Source organism: Oryctolagus cuniculus, chromosome 2 (assembly GCF_964237555.1).
Source record: "Oryctolagus cuniculus chromosome 2, mOryCun1.1, whole genome shotgun sequence".
Taxonomy (NCBI): domain Eukaryota; kingdom Metazoa; phylum Chordata; class Mammalia; order Lagomorpha; family Leporidae; genus Oryctolagus; species Oryctolagus cuniculus.
The window spans coordinates 140,207,142-140,226,654 of record NC_091433.1 but is presented as its reverse complement, the minus strand read 5'-3'; the positions used below and the strand labels follow the sequence as shown (position 1 = coordinate 140,226,654).

The following is a 19,513-nucleotide window of genomic DNA, read 5'->3' as shown; positions in this document are numbered from 1 at the left end:
CAGCATCCCATATGGGCACCTATTTGAGTCCGGTTCTCTGCTATGGCTGGGGAAAGCAGAAGATGGCCCAAGTCCTTGGGCTCCTGCACCCATGTGGGAGACCCAGAAGAGGCTCCTGGCTCCTGTCTTCAGATCAGCTCAGCTCCAGCTGTTATGGCCATCTGGGGAGTGAACCAGCAGATGGAAGACCTCTCTCTTTCTCTCTGTCTCTCTGTAATTCTACCTTTCAAATAAATAAACCTTAAAAAAGAAATTGGGGATTCCTTGATGAAATTTAATATTCGTTGATTTAGTGACAAGTACTCATTGAACCTCAACCTTGTAGCAGATTCTTATTAGTTGCTGGGAATACAAAGATAAATATGATAAGGTTGACAAAGTAGTGAATTCTAGCAGGGGAGATTTAAGTTAATAATAATACAAAGCATACTGAGTATTAAAGCAGCAATGTAACTAGGATATTATTTTGAATATAATTAACCCTGCCTCAGGTTTGGGATATGAAATGGGGGAATTCAGGAGGGTGAGATGAAATAAGAAATGCTCAGAATTTCACACAGAAAGTGATAAGAGTTTATCAGGTTGAAGAAGAGGAGGAAGAGGAAATTTTTTCAAAAAGGATATATACATACAAAGATAAGAAGAAATTTAAGGGAAATGTGTTCAGGGATTGGTTGGAGAGTAAGATGCCCTTGAGATATTTGTAGGTTGTACAGCTAGGAAGGTAGATCAGAGTCAAGTAGTGAAGTGTTGAGGAATATGAATCTTACCTTCTGTGCTAAGAGGTCATAGGGCCAAATGTATGCAGGGCCTCAATAGATCATCTTAAAGGGTAAAGTTGGTCAGCTGTGAAGCATTTGTCTCTTTCACTTGCAATTTAATGCTTCTGCATTAATCTCACCACTGCTTCCAACATTTCTCTTGGGAAAATTCACCGGAAAGCCTGACACCTAGGGCAGGTGTTGTAGTATAGTGGGTATAGCTGCTGTCTGCAACGCAGGCATCACCTAGGGGTGCCAGTTCAAGTCCCAGCTACTCCACTTCCCAACCAGTTCCCTACTGATGGCCTGGGAAAAGCATTGGAGGATGGCCCAAGTGTTTGGGCCCCTGGTACTCACATGGGAGACCTGGAAGAAGCTCCTTGCTCCTGGCCCAGCCCTGGTAGTTGAGGCCATCTGGGGAACAATCCAGCTGATGGAAGATCTCTGTCTTTGTCTCTCTATCTCTCTCTGTAACTCTGACTTTCAAATAAATCAATAAACCTTTAAAAAAAAAAAAAAGCCTGACACTTGATGGGAACTGGACTTAATCGTAGATGGAGAACTATCATTTTTCTATTGAATTAAACCATTTTGATTATTATCACCATCAGAAACATTGTACATTTGTGTAGATGGCTCCTTAGTCAAATAGTTTCATTATTGAAACTTCTGGTTTTTTTTGTGTATTTTCTCAGGTTCTACCACTTAAAAAGCATTAACATTTTACCTTATTTATGTTGCCTTTTGCATTCTATTCCCTCTTTCCTTTAGCTAAGATCTATACATTGTAAACTCTTAGTCTTAGTCTTTGGATATCTAAAAGTGTTTCTTAAGTGGTAATTTTAGGTGATTTAAAGCTCTAGGGTGGCAGCTATGTATTTCTCTTAGCACTTGAAGATCATGGACTTCATTGTCTTGTGGACTCTTGTTGCTAATAGGAAAGTTGACTGTCAGTATAATTATTCCTTTGTCAATAATCTTTTTTTAAAATGATTTTTTCTCTTTATCTTGCTATTCTGTAGTTTAGTTGCAAAATATGTGGATATAGATTTATTTTAATCTATCCTATTAATTCATTGATATATTATTTTCTAAAGACTACTTCCTTTAAGTCTGGCATATTTTCCCACTTGTATGTTTCTCAAATCTGTATTAGATATATGTACTTACCAATCCATCTTCTGTGATTTTTACCTTTTTTGAAAATATTTCTGTCACTTTTGTTCTCTTTGCTACATTCTGAGTCACTTTGGTGATAGTCAGTAACATTTTTTGCTGGACCTCTTTCCATGGATACCAGTACATGATTGTAGGTAGATTATTGGTTGAGCAGTGGAAGTCTGATAACCTTTTATGTATGTGTGTATGCATGTAATATATGTATTTAATTAAATGAAACAGAATAAGAGGTCATTTGCTGAAAGTAAATGATTCCAGAGTAAAATGAAAATGGTAAAAGTTACCAAGATGAGGATATAGTCTTTTCTTGATTAAGAAACTTTTATCTAAGATTCTATAAAATGAAAATTCAAGTAGAATAGCTATCAGTCATAGTCTTGATGTTCTCTATAAGCACAAAAGAGATCTTAGTTGTGTAGACTGTGAATGTATTGCTTTTGTTTGACCTTATATTAGTGGAAAATAAGGAAAAGATGCATGGTCTGAGCTTATCATTAAATGACCTGTACTTTAGTCTTGGCTCTGCCATAGATTTGATTAGTTATTCAACTAGCCAATTTTTTAGGCTAAAAAAATAAGGCTAAATATGTGCCTTGCCTGTTTTAAAGAACTATATTATTTTTATGAGTATAATTGAGATGACTAGATTATAAAAATGTTTTGAAAACCATTAGTATTGTTCATAAGATTAAGAGATACAATCCATAGATTTTATTTCAGAAGTGCTATTTTTATTATTATTTATTCCAACTGAAAGAGGATAATGTATTAGAAGTATTAATATTTAGAGAAAATATGTATGTGCTTTTTGTCATGAACTAGTAAACAGTTCAAAATATTCTTTAGCTTAGTTTGTCTCAATAAATTAATTTGCTTAAGTATTTTTAGAATATCATGTGGATGAACTATTAGTCATTTAAATTAAATCATCTGTATTTAACCTCTTTTATATTTGTATTTGAATATAGAACTTTATTGTAAAAGTAGTTACTTTAACTATAGCAGATGACATTTTGCTCTTTTAAAAAACATTAAAACTATACTGATTTGGTTTAAGATAAATTACCTTTAATTTGTTCCCATTTGGTAGGCAACCGGATAAACTGGTGGTAGTTTGGACAAGAAGAAGCCGAAGGAAGTCTTCTAAGGTTAGTGTATTTCCTAAATTTCTTTCTCAAATATTGAATTCTACTGTAAGTCAAAGTTTTAAGCTTCTCTGTTCCCACTGTAAAATATTTTTGAATGTTTGTTGATTTTTCCCCCTGATTAACATGCTGAAAATGGATTGATAAGTTGCTTAAATCTTTTAAGTGCAGTTCTTAATTTGGGAGCTAGTTGCTTGAGTTTTGGTCTTGGATTTGGTAACTGCTATGGTTTGAATGTGTCCTCAGTATTGCCACTTTGGCTGGAAAGGGGTCTTTAAGGTGATTAGACCCTAAGGACTATTCCCTGGTGAATGGAATTAGGTGCCCTTTTGAAAAGGTCTGAGGAGGGAATTCAACACTTTTTGTTATGAGGATCAAATAAGAAGGCCCTCACCAAATGCCATTGCCTTGGACCTCCCAGACTCCTAAAATAACTTTCTGTTCTTTATAAATTACTCAGTTTATGGTATTTTGTTGTATTTGTGGCAGCACAAATGAACTAAGACAGTAGCCTCAAGCAGCATAATAAAGTTCCTGTACTAGCATATTATGAATTAATTATTAAACTGATACCACTTACTAAATTGCATCCAGGATTAATTTATTCAGATTCCAAGAGGATGAAGTTAGGGCACACTTAAGTACTGATGGTTATCTAAGTCCATTGCTATGTTGCAGAGGAGGAGTTGGATTTTTCAAAGATATTAAGGGTATTTTTTGTGTTAATAGTTTTGAATAGTGGAGTAGAATAAAATTTTAAAATGTTCAATAACAATTCTACAGAAATTCTATTTTGTAGATAAATATAAATATATTTTTATTTTTAAAGATTTATTCAAAAGAGTTATAGGGAGGTGGAGAGATAAATATAATAATATTTAGGGGCTGGCATGGTGGCACAGTGGGTTAATCATTCATCTGTGGTGCCAGCATCCCATGTGGGTGCCGGTTCTGGTCCTGGCTGCTCCTCTTCCAATCCGGCTCTCTGCTATGGCCTGGGAAAGCAGTAGAGGATGGCCCAGGTCCTTAGGCCCCTGCACCCACGTGGGAGACCTGGAAGAAGCTCCTGGCTCCTGGCTTCGGATCAGTGCAGCTGCAGCCGTTGTGGCCATTTGGGGAGTGAACCAACGAACAGAAGACCTCTCTCTCTGTCTCTCCCTGTCATTGTCTGTGACTCTACCTCTCAAAATAAATAAAAATATTTATAAAAAATAATATTTAGATAAATACATTTAGATATAAAATAAATATGTATTTTTATTTAAAAGATTTATTTATTTATCTGCGGCCTGCAGTGCTGGCATCCCATATGGGCACCGGTTCCAGACCTGGCTGCTCCACTTCCAATCTAGCTCTCTGCTATGTGGCCTGTGAAAGCAGTAGAAGATGGCTCAAGTGCTTGGGAGACCTGGAAGAAACTCCTGGCTCCTGGCTCAGGCAGTTGTGGCCATTGTAGCCATTTGGGGAGTGAACCAATGGATGTAAGATCGATCTCTCTCTATCGTCCCTCCTCCGCCCCACCTCTGCCTCTCTGTAGCCCTGCCTTTCAAATACATAAATCTAAAAAGAGAGATTTTTCTATCTGCTGGTTCCCTCCCCAAATGGTTGCAACTGGCTGGGCTGGTCTGAAGCTAGGAGCCAGGATTTCTTTCAGGCCTCCCACGTGGATGCAGGGGTCCAAGCACTTGGGCCATCTTCTGCTTTCCTAGATTTGTTAGCAGGGAGCTAGATCAGAAGTGGAGCAGCCAGGACTCGAAATGGTGTCCATATGGGATGCCAGCACTGCAGATAGAGATTTAACTTTCTATGCCACACTGCTGGCCCCTATCTTTAAATTTTTTAAGAAATTTATTTATTTATATGAATGAGTTAGAGAGAGAATGAGATAAAGAGACAGAGATCCACTGGTTTACTCCTCAAATAGCTGCAATGGCTGGAGCTGGGCTGGTCCAAAGCCAGGAGCCAGAAACTTCTTCTGGATCTCCCATGTGGGTACAGGGACCCAAGGACTTGGGTCATCCTCCACTGCTTTCTTAGGCACATTAGCAGAGAACTGGATTAGAGGTGGAGCAGCTGGGACTTGAACAGGTGCCTATATGGGATGCCAGTGTTGTAGGTGGCCATTTTACCCTCTATGCCACAATACCAGCTCTAATATATTTTTATAAATGTACAATAACCTTAATCATGTTTATTAAATGTTGGTTTTTCCTGAGGTAGACTTTTGATTATGTAAGAAAAAATTTATCAATTTTATTTGAAATTTAAATTTTTTGAGGTTTTAATTAAGGACATCTTAAAAATTTCATTTTATTGAGATAATTTATATTCAGTATTATGCACAGATCTTAATTATATAATTCACTGAATTTTAATTGGCATGTGTGCTTATATAATTACCACTCCTATCAAGATATAGACAATTTTCATCACTTTTTCCTTTGTTCTTCTTCTACTCAATTCTGAACCCTCAAAGGAAACCAATGTTTTGCTTTCCTATCACCATACTAATTTTGCTTGTTCTTGAATTTCATGTAAATATTTCTAGCTTCATTTGCTCCATATAATGTGTTTGATATTTTTTCATGCTTTTTTGTCTTCTGATCGGTTATTATTATTATTTTTTTATTGCTAGGTAGTGTTCTGTCATATGGATTTGCAACAATTTGATTATCTTTTCTTCTGTTGATGAACATTTGTTTCTTTTCTGAGTGTTTTACTATTGTGAATATTCACTGTTGTGAGTAAAGTTATTATAAACAGTGTTTTCATGTATTTTAAGGGACAAATATTTTTGTTTCTCTTGGGCATATACCTAGAGGTGGAATACGGGGTAATAAGGTAGATAGTTTTTAACTTTCAGGAAATTGCCAAGCGCTCACTCCAGCAATATAAAACTTCCAGGGACTGGTGCTGTGGTGTAGTAGGCTAAGCCTCCACCTGCGGCACCAGCATCCCAAATGTTCGCTGCTTGATGTCCTAGCTGCTCTTCTGATCCAGCTCTCTGCTATGGCCTGGGAAGTAGTAGAGGATGGCCCAAGTGCTTGGACCCCTGCACCTGTGTAGGAGACCCAGAGGAGGCTTTTGGCTCCTGCTTGGGATCAGCCTAGTTGTCTGTTGTGTCTGTTTACGCAGTGAACCAGCAGATAGAAGACCTTTCTCTCTGTCTCTCCCTCTCTCTGTAATTCCACCTCTCAAAAAAAAAAAAAAAAAAAAATCAAAAACAACAGGGCCTGTGCTATGTACAGCACAGTGGGTTAAAGCCCCAGCCTGGATTCAAGTGCTGGCTGCTCTATTTCCGATCCAGCTCTCTGCTATGCCCTGGGAAAGCAGTAGAAGATGGCTCAAGTCCTTGGGACTCTGCACCTGTGTGGGAGACCTGGAAAAAGTTCCTGGCTGCTAGCTTCGGATCAGCTCAGCTCAGCTCTAGCCGTTGTCATTTAGGGAGTGAACCAGTGGATGGAGTCTCTCTCTCTCTCTCTCTCTCTCTCTCTTTCTCTTTCTCTCTCTGGCTCTACCTCTCTCTCTAACTCTGTCTTTCAAATAAATAAAATAAATCTTTAAAAAACCAAAACCAGGTGCTTTCCATTATGTACAGCATCTTTTGAAAAGCATACAAGGATGCCTCAAAAAGTTTGTAGAAAGTGGAGTTGTCTATTTTGGTACCAAAAAGAAATCCTAACCTTTTGAAATCTATACATAGTTTTTCATAAAACACTTTTTCATGAACTTTTTGAAGACTCCTAATATATTTATACTTTTAGGCATTATGATTAGGATACTTTTTAAAATAGGTTTTTGTATGAAAAAGTATGCTAAAAGTAAACATGGGGTCTTCTGTCAGTCAGTGCTGTTGATTAGGTCTTAAGCTTCTGTGGAAGGGATCAATATAGATTATCCACTAAGTGTAATAAATGAATATAATTATATTTATGAACTTTAGAAATAGATCCAGGTGTTCTCAGCCATCAATAGAAAGTGATTTTTTGCCTTTTAAGAATTAGATAGTAAGGCTGGCGCCGCGGCTCACTAGGCCAATCCTCCGCCTGCGGCGCCAGCACCCAGGGTTCTAGTCCCATTTGGGGTGCTGGTTCTGTCCCAGTTGCCCCTCTTCCAGTCCAGCTCTCTGCTGTGGCCTGGGAGTGCAGTGGAGGATGGCCCAAGTGCTTGGGCCCTGTACCCACATGGGAGACCAGGAAGAAGCACCTGGCTCCTGGCTTCCAATCCGCACTGTGCACTGGCCGTAGTGGCCATTTGCGGGGTGAACCAGCGGAAGGAAGACCTTTCATTCTGTCTCTCTCTCTCTAACTAACTCTGCCTGTCAAAAAAAAAAAAAAAAAAAAAAAAACCCAAAAAACAAAAAAAACAAAAAACAAAACAAAAAGAATTAGATAGAATTCTTTTCTTTTCTTCTTTTTTTTAGAGATTTATTTATTTGAAAGTCAGAGTTACACAGAGAAGGAGAAGCAGAGACTGAGAGGTCTTCCATCCATTGGTTCACTCCCCAATTGGTTGCAATGGCCGGAGCTGTGTCTATCTGAAGCCAGGAGCTTCCTTTGGGTCTCCCATACTGGTGCAGGGGCCCAAGGACTTGGGCCATCTTCTACTGCTTTCCTAGGCCATAGCAGAGAGCTGGATTGGAAGTGGAGCAGCTGGGACTAGAACTGGCACCCATATGGGATGCCAGCACTGCAGGTGGTGGCTTTACCTGCTACGCCACAGCGCCGACCCTAGCAATTATTTTCTAAAAGAGAGTTAAACATTAGCTTACAGATCAATTCAAAATATCCTTATAATCCTTATTTGACATTAAATTTTATTTACTTACATTTTAAAAAGATTTATTATTTATTGTAAAGGCAGAGAGAACTAGTGAGAGAGAGAGAGAGGGAGACAGAAAGGGAGGTATCCATTGATTGATCATCCGTTTGCTGGTTCACTCCCCAAATGGCTGCAACATCCAGGACTGAGCTAGGCCAAATCCAGGAGCTAAGAACTTCATCTGGATCTCCCACATGGGTGGCAGGGACTCAAGTACTTGAGCTATCATCCATTGCTTTTTTTTTTTTTATTTGACAGGTAGAGTTGTAGACAGTGAGAGAGAGAGAGAACGAGACAGAGAGAAAGGTTTTCCTTCTGCTGGTTCACTCCCCAAATGGCCTCTACGGTCGGCACTGCGCCGATTGGAAGCCAGGAGCCAGGTGCTTCCTCCTGGTCTCCCATGCAGGTGCAGGGGTCCAAGCACTTGGGCCATCCTCCACTGCCTTCCCAGGCGACAGCGGAGAGCTGGACTGGAAGAAGAGCAACAGGGACTAGAACCCGGCACCCATATGGGATGTCGGTGCCGAAGGCAGAGGATTAACCAAGTGAGCCCCTCATCCATTGCTTTTTTTTTTTTTTTTTTTTTGACAGGCAGAATTAGACAGTGAGAGAGAGACAGAAAGACAGAGAGAGTTATAGACAGTGAGAGAGAGACAGAGAGAAAGGTCTTCCTTCCGTTGGTTCACTCCCCTAATGGCCGCCAATGGCCGGTGCGCTACGCTGATCTGAAGCCAGGAGCCAGGTGCTTCCTCCCAGTCTTCCATGTGAGTGCAGGGACCCAAGCACTTGGGCCATTCTCCACTGCCCTCTTGGGCCACAGCAGAGAGCTGGACTGGAAAAGGAGCAACCGGGACTAGTACCTGGCGCCCCAACCGGGACTAGAACCCGGGGTGCCATTGCCACAGGCGGAGGATTAGACTAGTGAGCCACAGGACCAGCCTCATCCATTGCTTCTTAGTGAGTAGCTGAATCCAAAGCTAAGTAGCACTTCGTAATGGAATATGGGTGATTTGGGATGTGAGCTTCCCATGTGTGGCTTAATCCACTGTACTATAATGTCCTCCTATCATTGTACTTTTAAAAGTCTTTCAGATAACTTTTCTGTTAGGTCTAGATTCTTTTTCATATTTTAGCAAATATCATTAAATATTGTTTGAATCCAGGTGATGAAAAACAAACATGAGACTTCAGATTGATTTTCTCAGAATATATTTTAAGAGAAATTATTTATTGGACTATTTTTTTTTAGTTGTAATGCTCTCTGTATTTCACCCCTCCTGGATGTAGCCAATCTTCTGTATCTGTAAGTTCTACATCTATGGATTCAGTGAAGCTGAGAATGTTAGAGAAAAGTTTGTGTCTCTACTGAACATATATAGACATTATTTTGTTATTTCTAAAAAATACATTATAATAGTGGGTTACTTTGCATTTATGTTATTTCAAGTATTATAAATAATTTGGAGATGATTTAAAGTATGCAGGAGGATGTGTGTAGTCTACGTGCAAATACTACACCATTTTGTATAAAGAATTGAACATCTGTAGATTTGGTGTCTGAGGTGTCATAGAACCCAATCCTCCACAGACACTGAGTGATGGCTGTACTTTGGAGTGATTACATGTTCTTGTGAAACATAGGTGTGCTTTTTTGGGAAAGTTCATGAGAGCCCACCATGGGTTAACTTATGATAATGTATATATAGTATGTAGTTTATAGCATATATGTAAATATGTAGTATGCTTATATCTATGAAAATATTATTTTAGAATTTGTACTTACTAGTTAAATAAGGAATAAAAAGCCAGTTATAGAAACTGTGAGAAACTTGAAATTTATATTTCAGAATTCTTGAAAAAAACTTGTCCCTAGCTGTTCTTTTTTAGTTACATAACAATTATATTAAATCCAAAGACTAGAGTCATTTTTTTTAGGACTCTTGTGTTTTCTGAACTTTTCCTTTAAATATATGCATTATTTGCTACTAAGTGCTATTGAAGTGCCTAAGAAAAACAGATCTCTGTATGTTTTGGCCAGAACATAGTCTGGTTTTAACTTTTAATCATATTTTGCAAAGATTTTAGGCTACACAGTAATCTGTTTTTGTTGTTGTTGTTGTTAACTGTGTAGCTTACTATTTATCTTTCTTCATTCTCAGTGCACCTCTTGGTGGATAGAAATTTAGAATTAACACTCAGATAAGTCAGTTCACTGATTGTCAATTTAGACAGTAAAATAATAACACACTTTGCTTTACATTATTAAAGTTTAGTTCTAAGTTTATTGCTCTCTCTTTTGGTACATGTCTGTTCTTATAGCTAAATATATAAAGAACTTAATACAGAATCATTTTAGATTGAAAAAATAATTACTATGGCTGATTAGTACAAAATGCAGCTTCCTTACCTCTTCTCCTTAAAGCATACATTTATTTATTTATTTTGAAGATTTATTTCATTTATTTGAGAGAGAGAGAGAGAAAGAGAGAGAGGTCTTCCATTCACTGGTTAACTCCCCAAATGACCACAACTGCCAGGGCTGCACCAGGCCAAAGCCAGGAACCACGATCTTCTTACCAGTCTTTCATATGGTTAGCAGGGGCCCAAGCACCTTGGCCATCTTTCTCTGCTTTTCCAAGCACATTAGCAGGGAGCTGGATTGGAAGTGGAGCAGCCAGGACTTGAACTGGTGCCCATATAGGGTGCTGGCACCATAGGCAACGGCTTTACCTGCTACGTCACAATGCCTGCCCCCAAGAACACATTTATAACAAACATTTTGTCAGGCTGCAATTGATTTGCATATGCTTAGTGGGTTATTCTTTAGTATTATGTGTATTGTGGTAAAGCAGGGCAATTATGATAGACCACAGAAGTTATGGCAGAGTAGTTCTGTTGTCTGAATTCCTGTTTTCTAACTAGAAATTAGAGCTTACAGACAGATGAGAGAATTCTGTTGGGAAACTGGAACTTTCAGATACTCACCACCAATTTTTTTATGTCATTGCCACCTTTTCTTTGTTGCTCTGTGGTTGTGCATCATTGTTTAAAATGTGCCACCATGTCAAGTGGAAGAATACAGCTTGTAGAGCCAGTGGACATGATGTTGGCAACTCTCAGATGATGTTACAGATGGCATCTTAAACATGTAGATATATGCATTTGTAAAAACTGAAAATTACCAGTTTAATAAATAAATAGCAATTGTAATAGATTTTCAGTGAAATATTTTGATTTTGCAGGAATAAGAAATAATGAGTTCTTACTCTGTATTTAGTTTTATAGTAGGTACCAGATGATATATGACATGAAAGCATCAGATAATGAAGCACTTTATAGAGTCAGTACCCAAAATTCAGAAATGTTGCATTTTTTCCTTGATCTGCCGTTGGCAGACACCAGAGTATCTCTAAAAGTTAAGAGAAGCTGTATAAAGGGACCTGAATAATGTGTCCTAATCCTTTTTACTGTTATCTGTTCCAGGATATTGGCAAATGATTATTTAACCTGGTTTTCCTAACTATACTAAGGAAGTAAACAGCTGTACATGTGCTTCTGTGCCTAATTGTTTGCTAAGGAAATTTTTGTATTACCCTGAATGAAAACTGAACAGGGTTCTTATAATGCTGATGTTCTGCCAATATGATGTTCTTTTCTATATAGCAACTTCTTGAAAACTAAATTGTTGCCTTTGTGAGCATAATTAGGTGTTTACTACTATAGTTATTAATTTCCTGTATAGACTTTTTCTCCTTTCAGAATTTTAAAAATATTTATTTATTTATTTGAAAGGCAGAGTTAGAGAGAGAGAGAGAGAGAGATATCTTCCATCTGCTGGTTCCAAATGGCTGCAATGGCCAGAGCTGGGCTAATCGGAAGCTAGGAGCTAGGAGCTTCTTCCAGGTCTGCCACATGGGTGCAAGGGCCCAAGCACTTGGGTCATCTGTTGCTGCTTTTCCAGGTGTATTAGCAGGGAGGTGGATCAGAAGTGTAGCTGCCAGGACTTAAACTGGCACCTGTATGGGATGCTGGCACCTCAGGCAGCAGCTTTACCTGATATGAAGTAGTGCCAGCCCCCAGATTCTTTTTTTTTTTTTTTTTTTTTGACAAGCAGAGTGGACAGTGAGAGAGAGAGAGACAGAGAGAAAGGTCTTCCTTTGCCGTTGGTTCACCCTCCAATGGCCGCCGCGGCGCACCACACTGATCTGAAGCCAGGAGCTAGGTGCTTCTCCTGGTCTCCTATGCGGGTGCAGGGCCCAAGGACTTGGGCCATCCTCCACTGCACTCCCTGGCCACAACAGAGAGCTGGCCTGGAAGAGGGGCAACCGGGACTAGAACCCGGGGTTGCTGGTGCCGCAGGCGGAGGATTAGCCTGTTGAGCCGCGGTGCTGGCCAACCCCCAGATTCTTGAGTTACTGATGTACGGGGTAAAGTTTTTTTTCATGTTTGCCATTTTGTACATCCTTGATTTCTTCTCCAGTCTGTGTCACTGGTCCTTTATTCTTTTACTCTAGTTTATAATAATTAGCTAACAATATAAAGTTGGCACTGGCTATACTTATTGTTGGCTACATTGCTAGGCTAATTGATACTGTTACAGTGTGTTAACTCAGCCAGGTTGGGTAATCCAAAAAGGAGTATCAAAATGCAGGTGCTCTAACTTGGACCTTTTTTGCTGAGGATTCTGGATAGAGTGGTCAGAAAGTGGCAGTGTATTAGCAACTTGGAACTGCACATTTCTGTCTCCTTTTGTTAAAACAACAACAACCACTACAAGATTTTAGTTTGTTAAGCAGAATTGCAGTTTTGTTTGCTCAGAACTCTTTAATTACCATTCCCCCATCCAAGACTGATGAGTGTAAGATGTCATGAGAGGACCAGGCTTTAGAGTACCAGCGGAAAGTATGAGTCTACAATCTTGTTACTTCCCATGTTAGGAGGTCTCCACATTCCCTGCTTCTTCCACTTTTGATCTCTTTGTCATACATGAAAATGTTAAGTTCTTAGAAATGGAAGACTGTTTTCTTGAGTACACTGTGAATCTGGGGTACAATTTGGTATGGTATGGATTAAGTGAAAAACTCTGAGTCACATGTCTGAGTTCTTCTGTTGATTACTAGTATGGAATAAGGCAAGGTGTTGAATAAGGCAAGGTGTTTACTCTTCGCTTGTTTGATTTCCCTATCTAAGCCTGGATTAGGTCTCCCTAGGTGGTTTGAAAACTCTTTTTTTTTCAATGAGAATTTTATATATATTCTATATTTTCTGCTGTGGCTAAGGAGAAAGGTTTAGTTGTTATTCCTTATGCTTCTATTTCATAGGAATGCTATAAATATATAATTATGGGACACTTGAAGAAAACAGAGAAATAGCTTTGTTGTCGTAATACTGAGAGTTAGGATTGTTGTATGTAGTTTCAAGTAAGGATTACTTAAGGTGAGTAGAAATTTATTTTTCAAAATATAGATTGTTGGATGTGAGGGCAATCTGGTGCGACATCTGTCACCCCATTGATCACCAGGGTTGATTCGGCTGATCTGGCTGGCTAGGCGGGTGTCCCCTTCCTCCCTCACCATATGTGCGTCCCTCCCAAAGCTGCGCAATTGGTCGAAGAGGACGACTTTCCCTGCTAGAGGAGGACCGGTCTTCAGTAAAGGGTATACAAGTAGCTGCACTCCCCTGCTAGAACCTCCAAACAAGCTCTCAAAATATAGATTGTTTACTTTGGAGTTTTTGTTCCAGGACTGTGAATAGTCATGGACATACACAAAGAAATGGAATAATCTCTGAAGATGTTTATAAATCAACAAAAATATGTTTCTTACCTTTGACTATGATGTGCTAATTCTTTTGTTATAGTGAGTCAATTTGCCTCTGCTAACCTGAAGTTCTGTAATTGAGGTGCAATAAAACAAGCATAGAAGAAAAATTACTAACAATTTGTGTTTGGGATTTGGAGTGCTTTGTTAAACCTGTATCCCTGCTGGCATTTTAACTAAGATGTGATCAGATTTGCATGGACATCAGTTTTGATGATCTTGAGTCTCAGTTCTGTGGCCTGGGTTCAAATCAAAATTATGCTTGAGGCCTGTGCTGTGGCACAGCAGGTTAAAGCCCTGGCCTTAAGCGCCGGCATCCCAGTTGCGCGCTGGTTCTAGTGCTGGCTATTCCTCTTCCAATCCAGCTCTCTGCTATGGCCTGGGAAAGCAGTAGGAGATGGCCCAAGTCCTTGGGCCCCTGCACCCACATGGGAGACCTGGAAGAAGCTCCTGGCTCCTGACTTGGGATCATTTCAGTTTCAGCTGTGCCCATCTGGGGAGTGAACCAGTAGATGGAAGACTCTCTCTCTCTGTCTCTACTTCTCTATGTAACTCTTTCAAATAAATAAAATAAATCTTTTTAAAAAAATTGAAATAATGTCACTTGCTGTGTGATTGTGTGTTCCATAGTTTCCTCATTTGTTATATCTTCCTGGTATTTATCTACACTCATATATTCTAACTTCTTTCTTGTTAAGGAAGAATAGTTTGTGCTTCCAGAAAAGGTCAGTCTGTCCTATTGTACATTATTAAGGATATTGCTCTAGTAATTTTCCCTTCTCTCTTCTCCATCATTCAGATTTCCCTTTTAACTCAGTATAAAAATATTTTCAATTCTTAAAAATATTCTTCTCTGATATTATTTCCTCCACTAGCAAAAACCTGTTTCTTTCTTTTTCAGACCACCTCAGAGGAGTTGAGTGGATTTGTTATCTTTAATTTCTTTCTTCATATTTTTTTGACCATTAAAATTTTTAATATATTAAATTCTATTAAAATACAAAAAGCCTCAGATAGCACTTAAAAAGTTATAAGCTTTTTTTTTTTAACTTTTATTTAATGAATATAAATTTCCAAAGTATAGCTTATGGATTACAATGGCTTCCCCCCCCATAACGTCCCTCCCACCTGCAACCCTCCCCTCTCCCACTCCCACTCCCTTTCCATTCACATCAAGATTCATTTTCGATTCTCTTTATCTACAGAAGATCAGTTTAGCATACATTAAGTAAAGATTTCAACAGTTTGCTCCCACACAGAAACATAAAGTGAAAAATAATAGATGATTTTTTAAATGATGATGAAATCAGATCAGACCTATTGTCATGTTTAATCGCAGTGAGAGAGTCAAGTTGGGAATTGATAATTTCTTCTTCTTCTTCTTCTTCTTTTTTTTTTTTTTTTTTTTTTTTTACAGAAGATCAGTTTAGTATACATTAAGTAAAGCTCTCAACAGTTTGCACCCCCATAGAAACACAAAGTGAAATATACTGTTTGAGTACTCGTTATAGCATTAAGTCTCAATGTACAGCACGCTAAGGACAGAGATCCTACATGAGGAGTAAGTGCACAGTGACTCCTGTTGTTGACTTTACAAATTGACACTCTTGTTTATGGCCTCAGTAATCTCCCCATGCTCCAGTCATAAGTTTCCAAGGCTATGGAAACCCCTTGAGTTCTCCATCTCTTATCTTGTTTAGACAAGGTCATAGTCAAAGTGGAGGTTCTCTCCTCCCTTCAGAGAAAGGTACCTCCTTCTTTGAAGACCTGTTCTTTCCACTGGGATCTCACTCACAGAGATCTTTCATTTAGGGTTGTTGTTGTTGTTGTTTTTTTTTTTTTTTTTGCCAGAGTGTCTTGGCTTTCCATGCCTGAAATACTCTCATGGGCTTTTCAGCCCAATCGGAATGCCTTTAGGGCTGATTCTAAGGCCAGAGTGCTGTTTAGGACATCCGCCATTCTATGAGTCTGCTGAGTATCTCGCTTCCCATGTTGGATCACTCTCCCCTTTATTTATTCTATCGGTTAGTATTAGCAGGTACTAGACTTGTTTATGTGCTCCCTTTGACTCTTAGTCCTTTCATTATGATCAATTGTGAACAGAAATTGATCACTTGGACTAGTGAGATGGCATTGGTACATGCCACCTTGATGGGATTGAATTGGAATCCCCTGGTATGTTTCTAACTCTACCATTTGGGGCAAGTCAGCCTGAGCATGTCCCAAATTGTACATCTCTTCCCACTCTTATTCCCACTCTTATGTTTAACAGGGATCACATTTCAGTTAAATTTCAACACTTAAGAATAACTGTGTGAAAATTACAGAATTAAACCAGTCATATTAAGTAGAGCAGACAAAAAAAAACTACTAAGAGGGATAATGTATTAAGTTGTTCATTAACAGTCAGGGCTATGCTGATCAAGTCACCGTTTCTCATAGTGTCCATTTCACTTCAACAGGTTTCCTTTTTGATGTTCAGTCAGTTGTCACCAATCAGGGAGAACATATGATATTTGTCCCTTTGGGACTGGCTTATTTCACTCAGCATGATGTGTTCCAGATTCCTCCATTTTGTTGCAAGTGACTGGATTTCATTGTTTCTTACTGCGGTATAGTATTCTAAAGAGTACATATCCCATAATTTCTTTATCCAGTCTACCATTGATGGGCATTTAGGTTGGTTCCAGGTCTTAGCTATTGTGAATTGAGCTGCAATAAACATTAGGGTGCAGACCGCTTTTTTGTTTGCCAATTTAAATTCCTTTGGGTAAATTCCAAGGAGTGGTAGGGTTAATTCAGGTTTCTGAGGAATCTCTAGACTGACTTCCATAGTGGCTTGACCAGTTTGCATTCCCACCAACAGTGGGTTAGTGCCCCTTTTTCCCCACATCCTCGCCAGCATCTGTTGTTGGTAGATTTCTGTATGTGAGCCATTCTAACTGGGGTGAGGTGAAACCTCATTGTGGTTTTGATTTGCATTTCCCTGATTGCTAGTGATCTTGAACATTTTTTCATGTACCTGTTGGCCATTTGGATTTCCTCTTTTGAAAAATGTCTATTGAGGTCCTTGGCCCATCTCTTAAGTGGGTTGTTTGTTTTGTTTTTGTGGAGTTTCTTGATCTCTTTGTAGATTCTGGTTATTAACCCTTTATCTGTTGCATAGTTTGCAAATATTTTTTCCCATTCTGTCGGTTGTCTCTTCACTCTCCTGACTGTTTCTTTTGCAGTACAGAAACTTCTCAATTTGATGCAATCCCAATAGTTGATTTTGGCTTTGACTGCCTGTGCCTCCCGGGTCTTTTCCAGAAACTCTTTGCCTGTGCCAATATCTTGCAGGGTTTCTCCAATGTTCTCTAATAACTTTAGCTATTCGAGGTCTCTTGTGCCTCCATATGAATTTCAGCATCATTTTTTCTAGATCTGAGAAGAATGTCTTTGGTATCTTGCTTGGGATTGCATTGAATCTATAAGTTGCTTTTGGGAGAATGGACATTTTGATGATGTTGATTCTTCCAATCCATGAACATGGAAGATTTTTCCATTTTTTGATATCCTCTTATATTTCTTTCTTTAAGATTTTGTAATTCTCATCGTAGAGATCTTTAACGTCCTTGGTTTAGTTTATTCCAAGGTATTTGATTGTTTTTGTAGCTATTGTGAATGGGATTGATCTTAGCAGTTCTTTCTCAGCCGTGGCATTGCTTGTGTATACACAGGCTGTTGATTTTTGTGCATTGATTTTATATCCTGCCACTTTGCCAAACTCCTCTATGAGTTCCAATAGTCTCTTAGTAGAGTTCTTTGGATCCCCTAAGTAAATAATCATATCGTCTGCAAAGAGGGATAGTTTGACATCTTCCTTCTCAATTTGTATTCCTTTAATTTCTTTTTCTTGTCTGATGGCTCTGGCTAAAACTTCCAGAACTATGTTAAATAGAAGTGGTGAGAGTGGGCATCCCTGTCTGGTGCCAGATCTCAGTGGAAATGCTTCCAACTTTTCCCCATTCAATAGGATGCTGGCTGTGGGCTTTTCATAAATTGCTTTGATTATATTGAGGAATGTTCCTTCTATACCCAATTTGCTTAGAGTTTTCATCATGAAAGGGTGTTGAATCTTATCGAATGCTTTCTCTGCATCAATTGGGAAAATCATATGGGTTTTCTTCTGCAGTCTGTTAATGTGGTGAATCACATTGATTGATTTGCGAATGTTGAACCATCCCTGCATAACAGGGATAAATCCCACTTGGTCTGGGTGGATGATTTTTGTGATGTGTTGTTGTATTCTATTGGCGAGAATTTTATTGAGGATTTTTGAGTCTATGTTCATCAGGGATATTGGTCTATAATTTTCTTTCAGTGCTGCATCTTTCTCTGGCTTAGGGATTAAGGTGATGCTGGCTTCATAGAAAGAATTTGGGAGGATTCCATCTTTTTCGATTGTTCTGAATAGTTTGAGAAGAAATGGAATCAGTTCTTCTTTAAATCTGGTAGAATTCAGCATTGAATGCATCCGGCCGTGTGCTTTTCTTTGTTGGGAGGGCCTTTATTACTGTTTCAATTTCTGTTTCAGTTATGGGTCTATTTAGGTTTTCTATGTCTTCATGGTTCAATTTAGGTAGATTGCATGTGTCCAGGAATCTATCCGTTTCTGATAGATTTTCCTGTTTGCTGGCATACAAGTCCTTGTAGTAATTTCTGATGATTCTTTTTATTTCTGTGGTGTCTCTTGTTATGTTTCCTTTTTCATGTCTGATTTTATTGATTTGGGTCGTTTCTCTTCTTTTTTTAGTTAGTTGGGCCAAAGGGGTGTCAATTTTGTTTATTTTTTCAAAAAACCAGCTCTTCGCTTGGCTGATTTTTTGTAATTTTTTTTTTGATTCAATCCTGTTAATTTCTTCTCTGATTTTAATTACTTCTCTTCTCCTACTAGTTTTGGTCTGGTTTGCTGCAAATTTTCTAGGTCCTTGAGATGCGCTGAAAGCTCATTTATTTGGTGCCTTTCCAATTTCTTGATATAGGCCCCTATTGCTATAAACTTGCCTCTCAATATTGCTTTTGCTGTATCCCATAAGTTTTGATGTGTTGTGTTGTTATCTTCATTTACTTCCAGAAAGTTTCTGATTTCACTTTTGATTTCTTGAATGACCCAGTGTTCATTCAGGAGCATGTTGTTCAGTCTCCATGTGTTTGCATACTTTCTGGGGTTTCCTGAGTTGCTAATTTCCAGCTTCATTCCACTGTGGTCTGAGAAGCTGCATGGTATGATTCTAATTCTTTTAAATTTGCTGAGACTTGCTTTATGACCTAGTATGTGATCAATCCTAGAGAAGGTTCCATGCACTGCTGAGAAGAATGTGAAGTCTTTAGATGTAGGATTGAAAGTTCTGTAGATATCTGTTAGATCCATTTGGGCAATAGTGTCTATTAAATCTGCTGTTTCCTTGTTGATCTGTCTGGATGATGTATCTATTTCTGAGAGTGGAGTATTGAAGTCCCCCAGTACTATTGTATTGGAATCTAAGTCTCCCTTTAAATCCCTTAACATATCTTTTAAATAGACTGGTGCCCTGTAATTAGGTGCATATACATTTATAATAGTTACATCTTCCTGTTGAATTGAACCCTTAATCATTATATAGTGCCCCTCTTTGTCTCTCTTAACAGTTTTTGTATTAAAGTTTATTTTGTCTGATATTAATATGGCTACACCTGCTTTTTTTTTTTTTTTTTTTTTTTTTGGTTTTTGGTTTTTGGTTTTTGGTTTTTGTTGGCATGGAATATC

General features: G+C 38.6%; 1 protein-coding gene across 20 annotated transcripts in view; it reads left to right on the top strand.

Annotated features, from left to right (window-relative positions):
- Nucleotides 1-19,513, top strand: part of EHBP1 (EH domain binding protein 1) — a 383,016-nt gene that overhangs the window by 44,446 nt on the left and 319,057 nt on the right. For all 20 annotated transcript variants that reach the window (XM_070069071.1, XM_070069064.1, XM_070069059.1 and 17 more), the window contains exon 3: nucleotides 3,031-3,088. In XM_070069071.1, coding sequence (XP_069925172.1) covers nucleotides 3,031-3,088 — 58 coding nt within the window. The remainder of the gene's footprint in view (nucleotides 1-3,030; nucleotides 3,089-19,513) is intronic.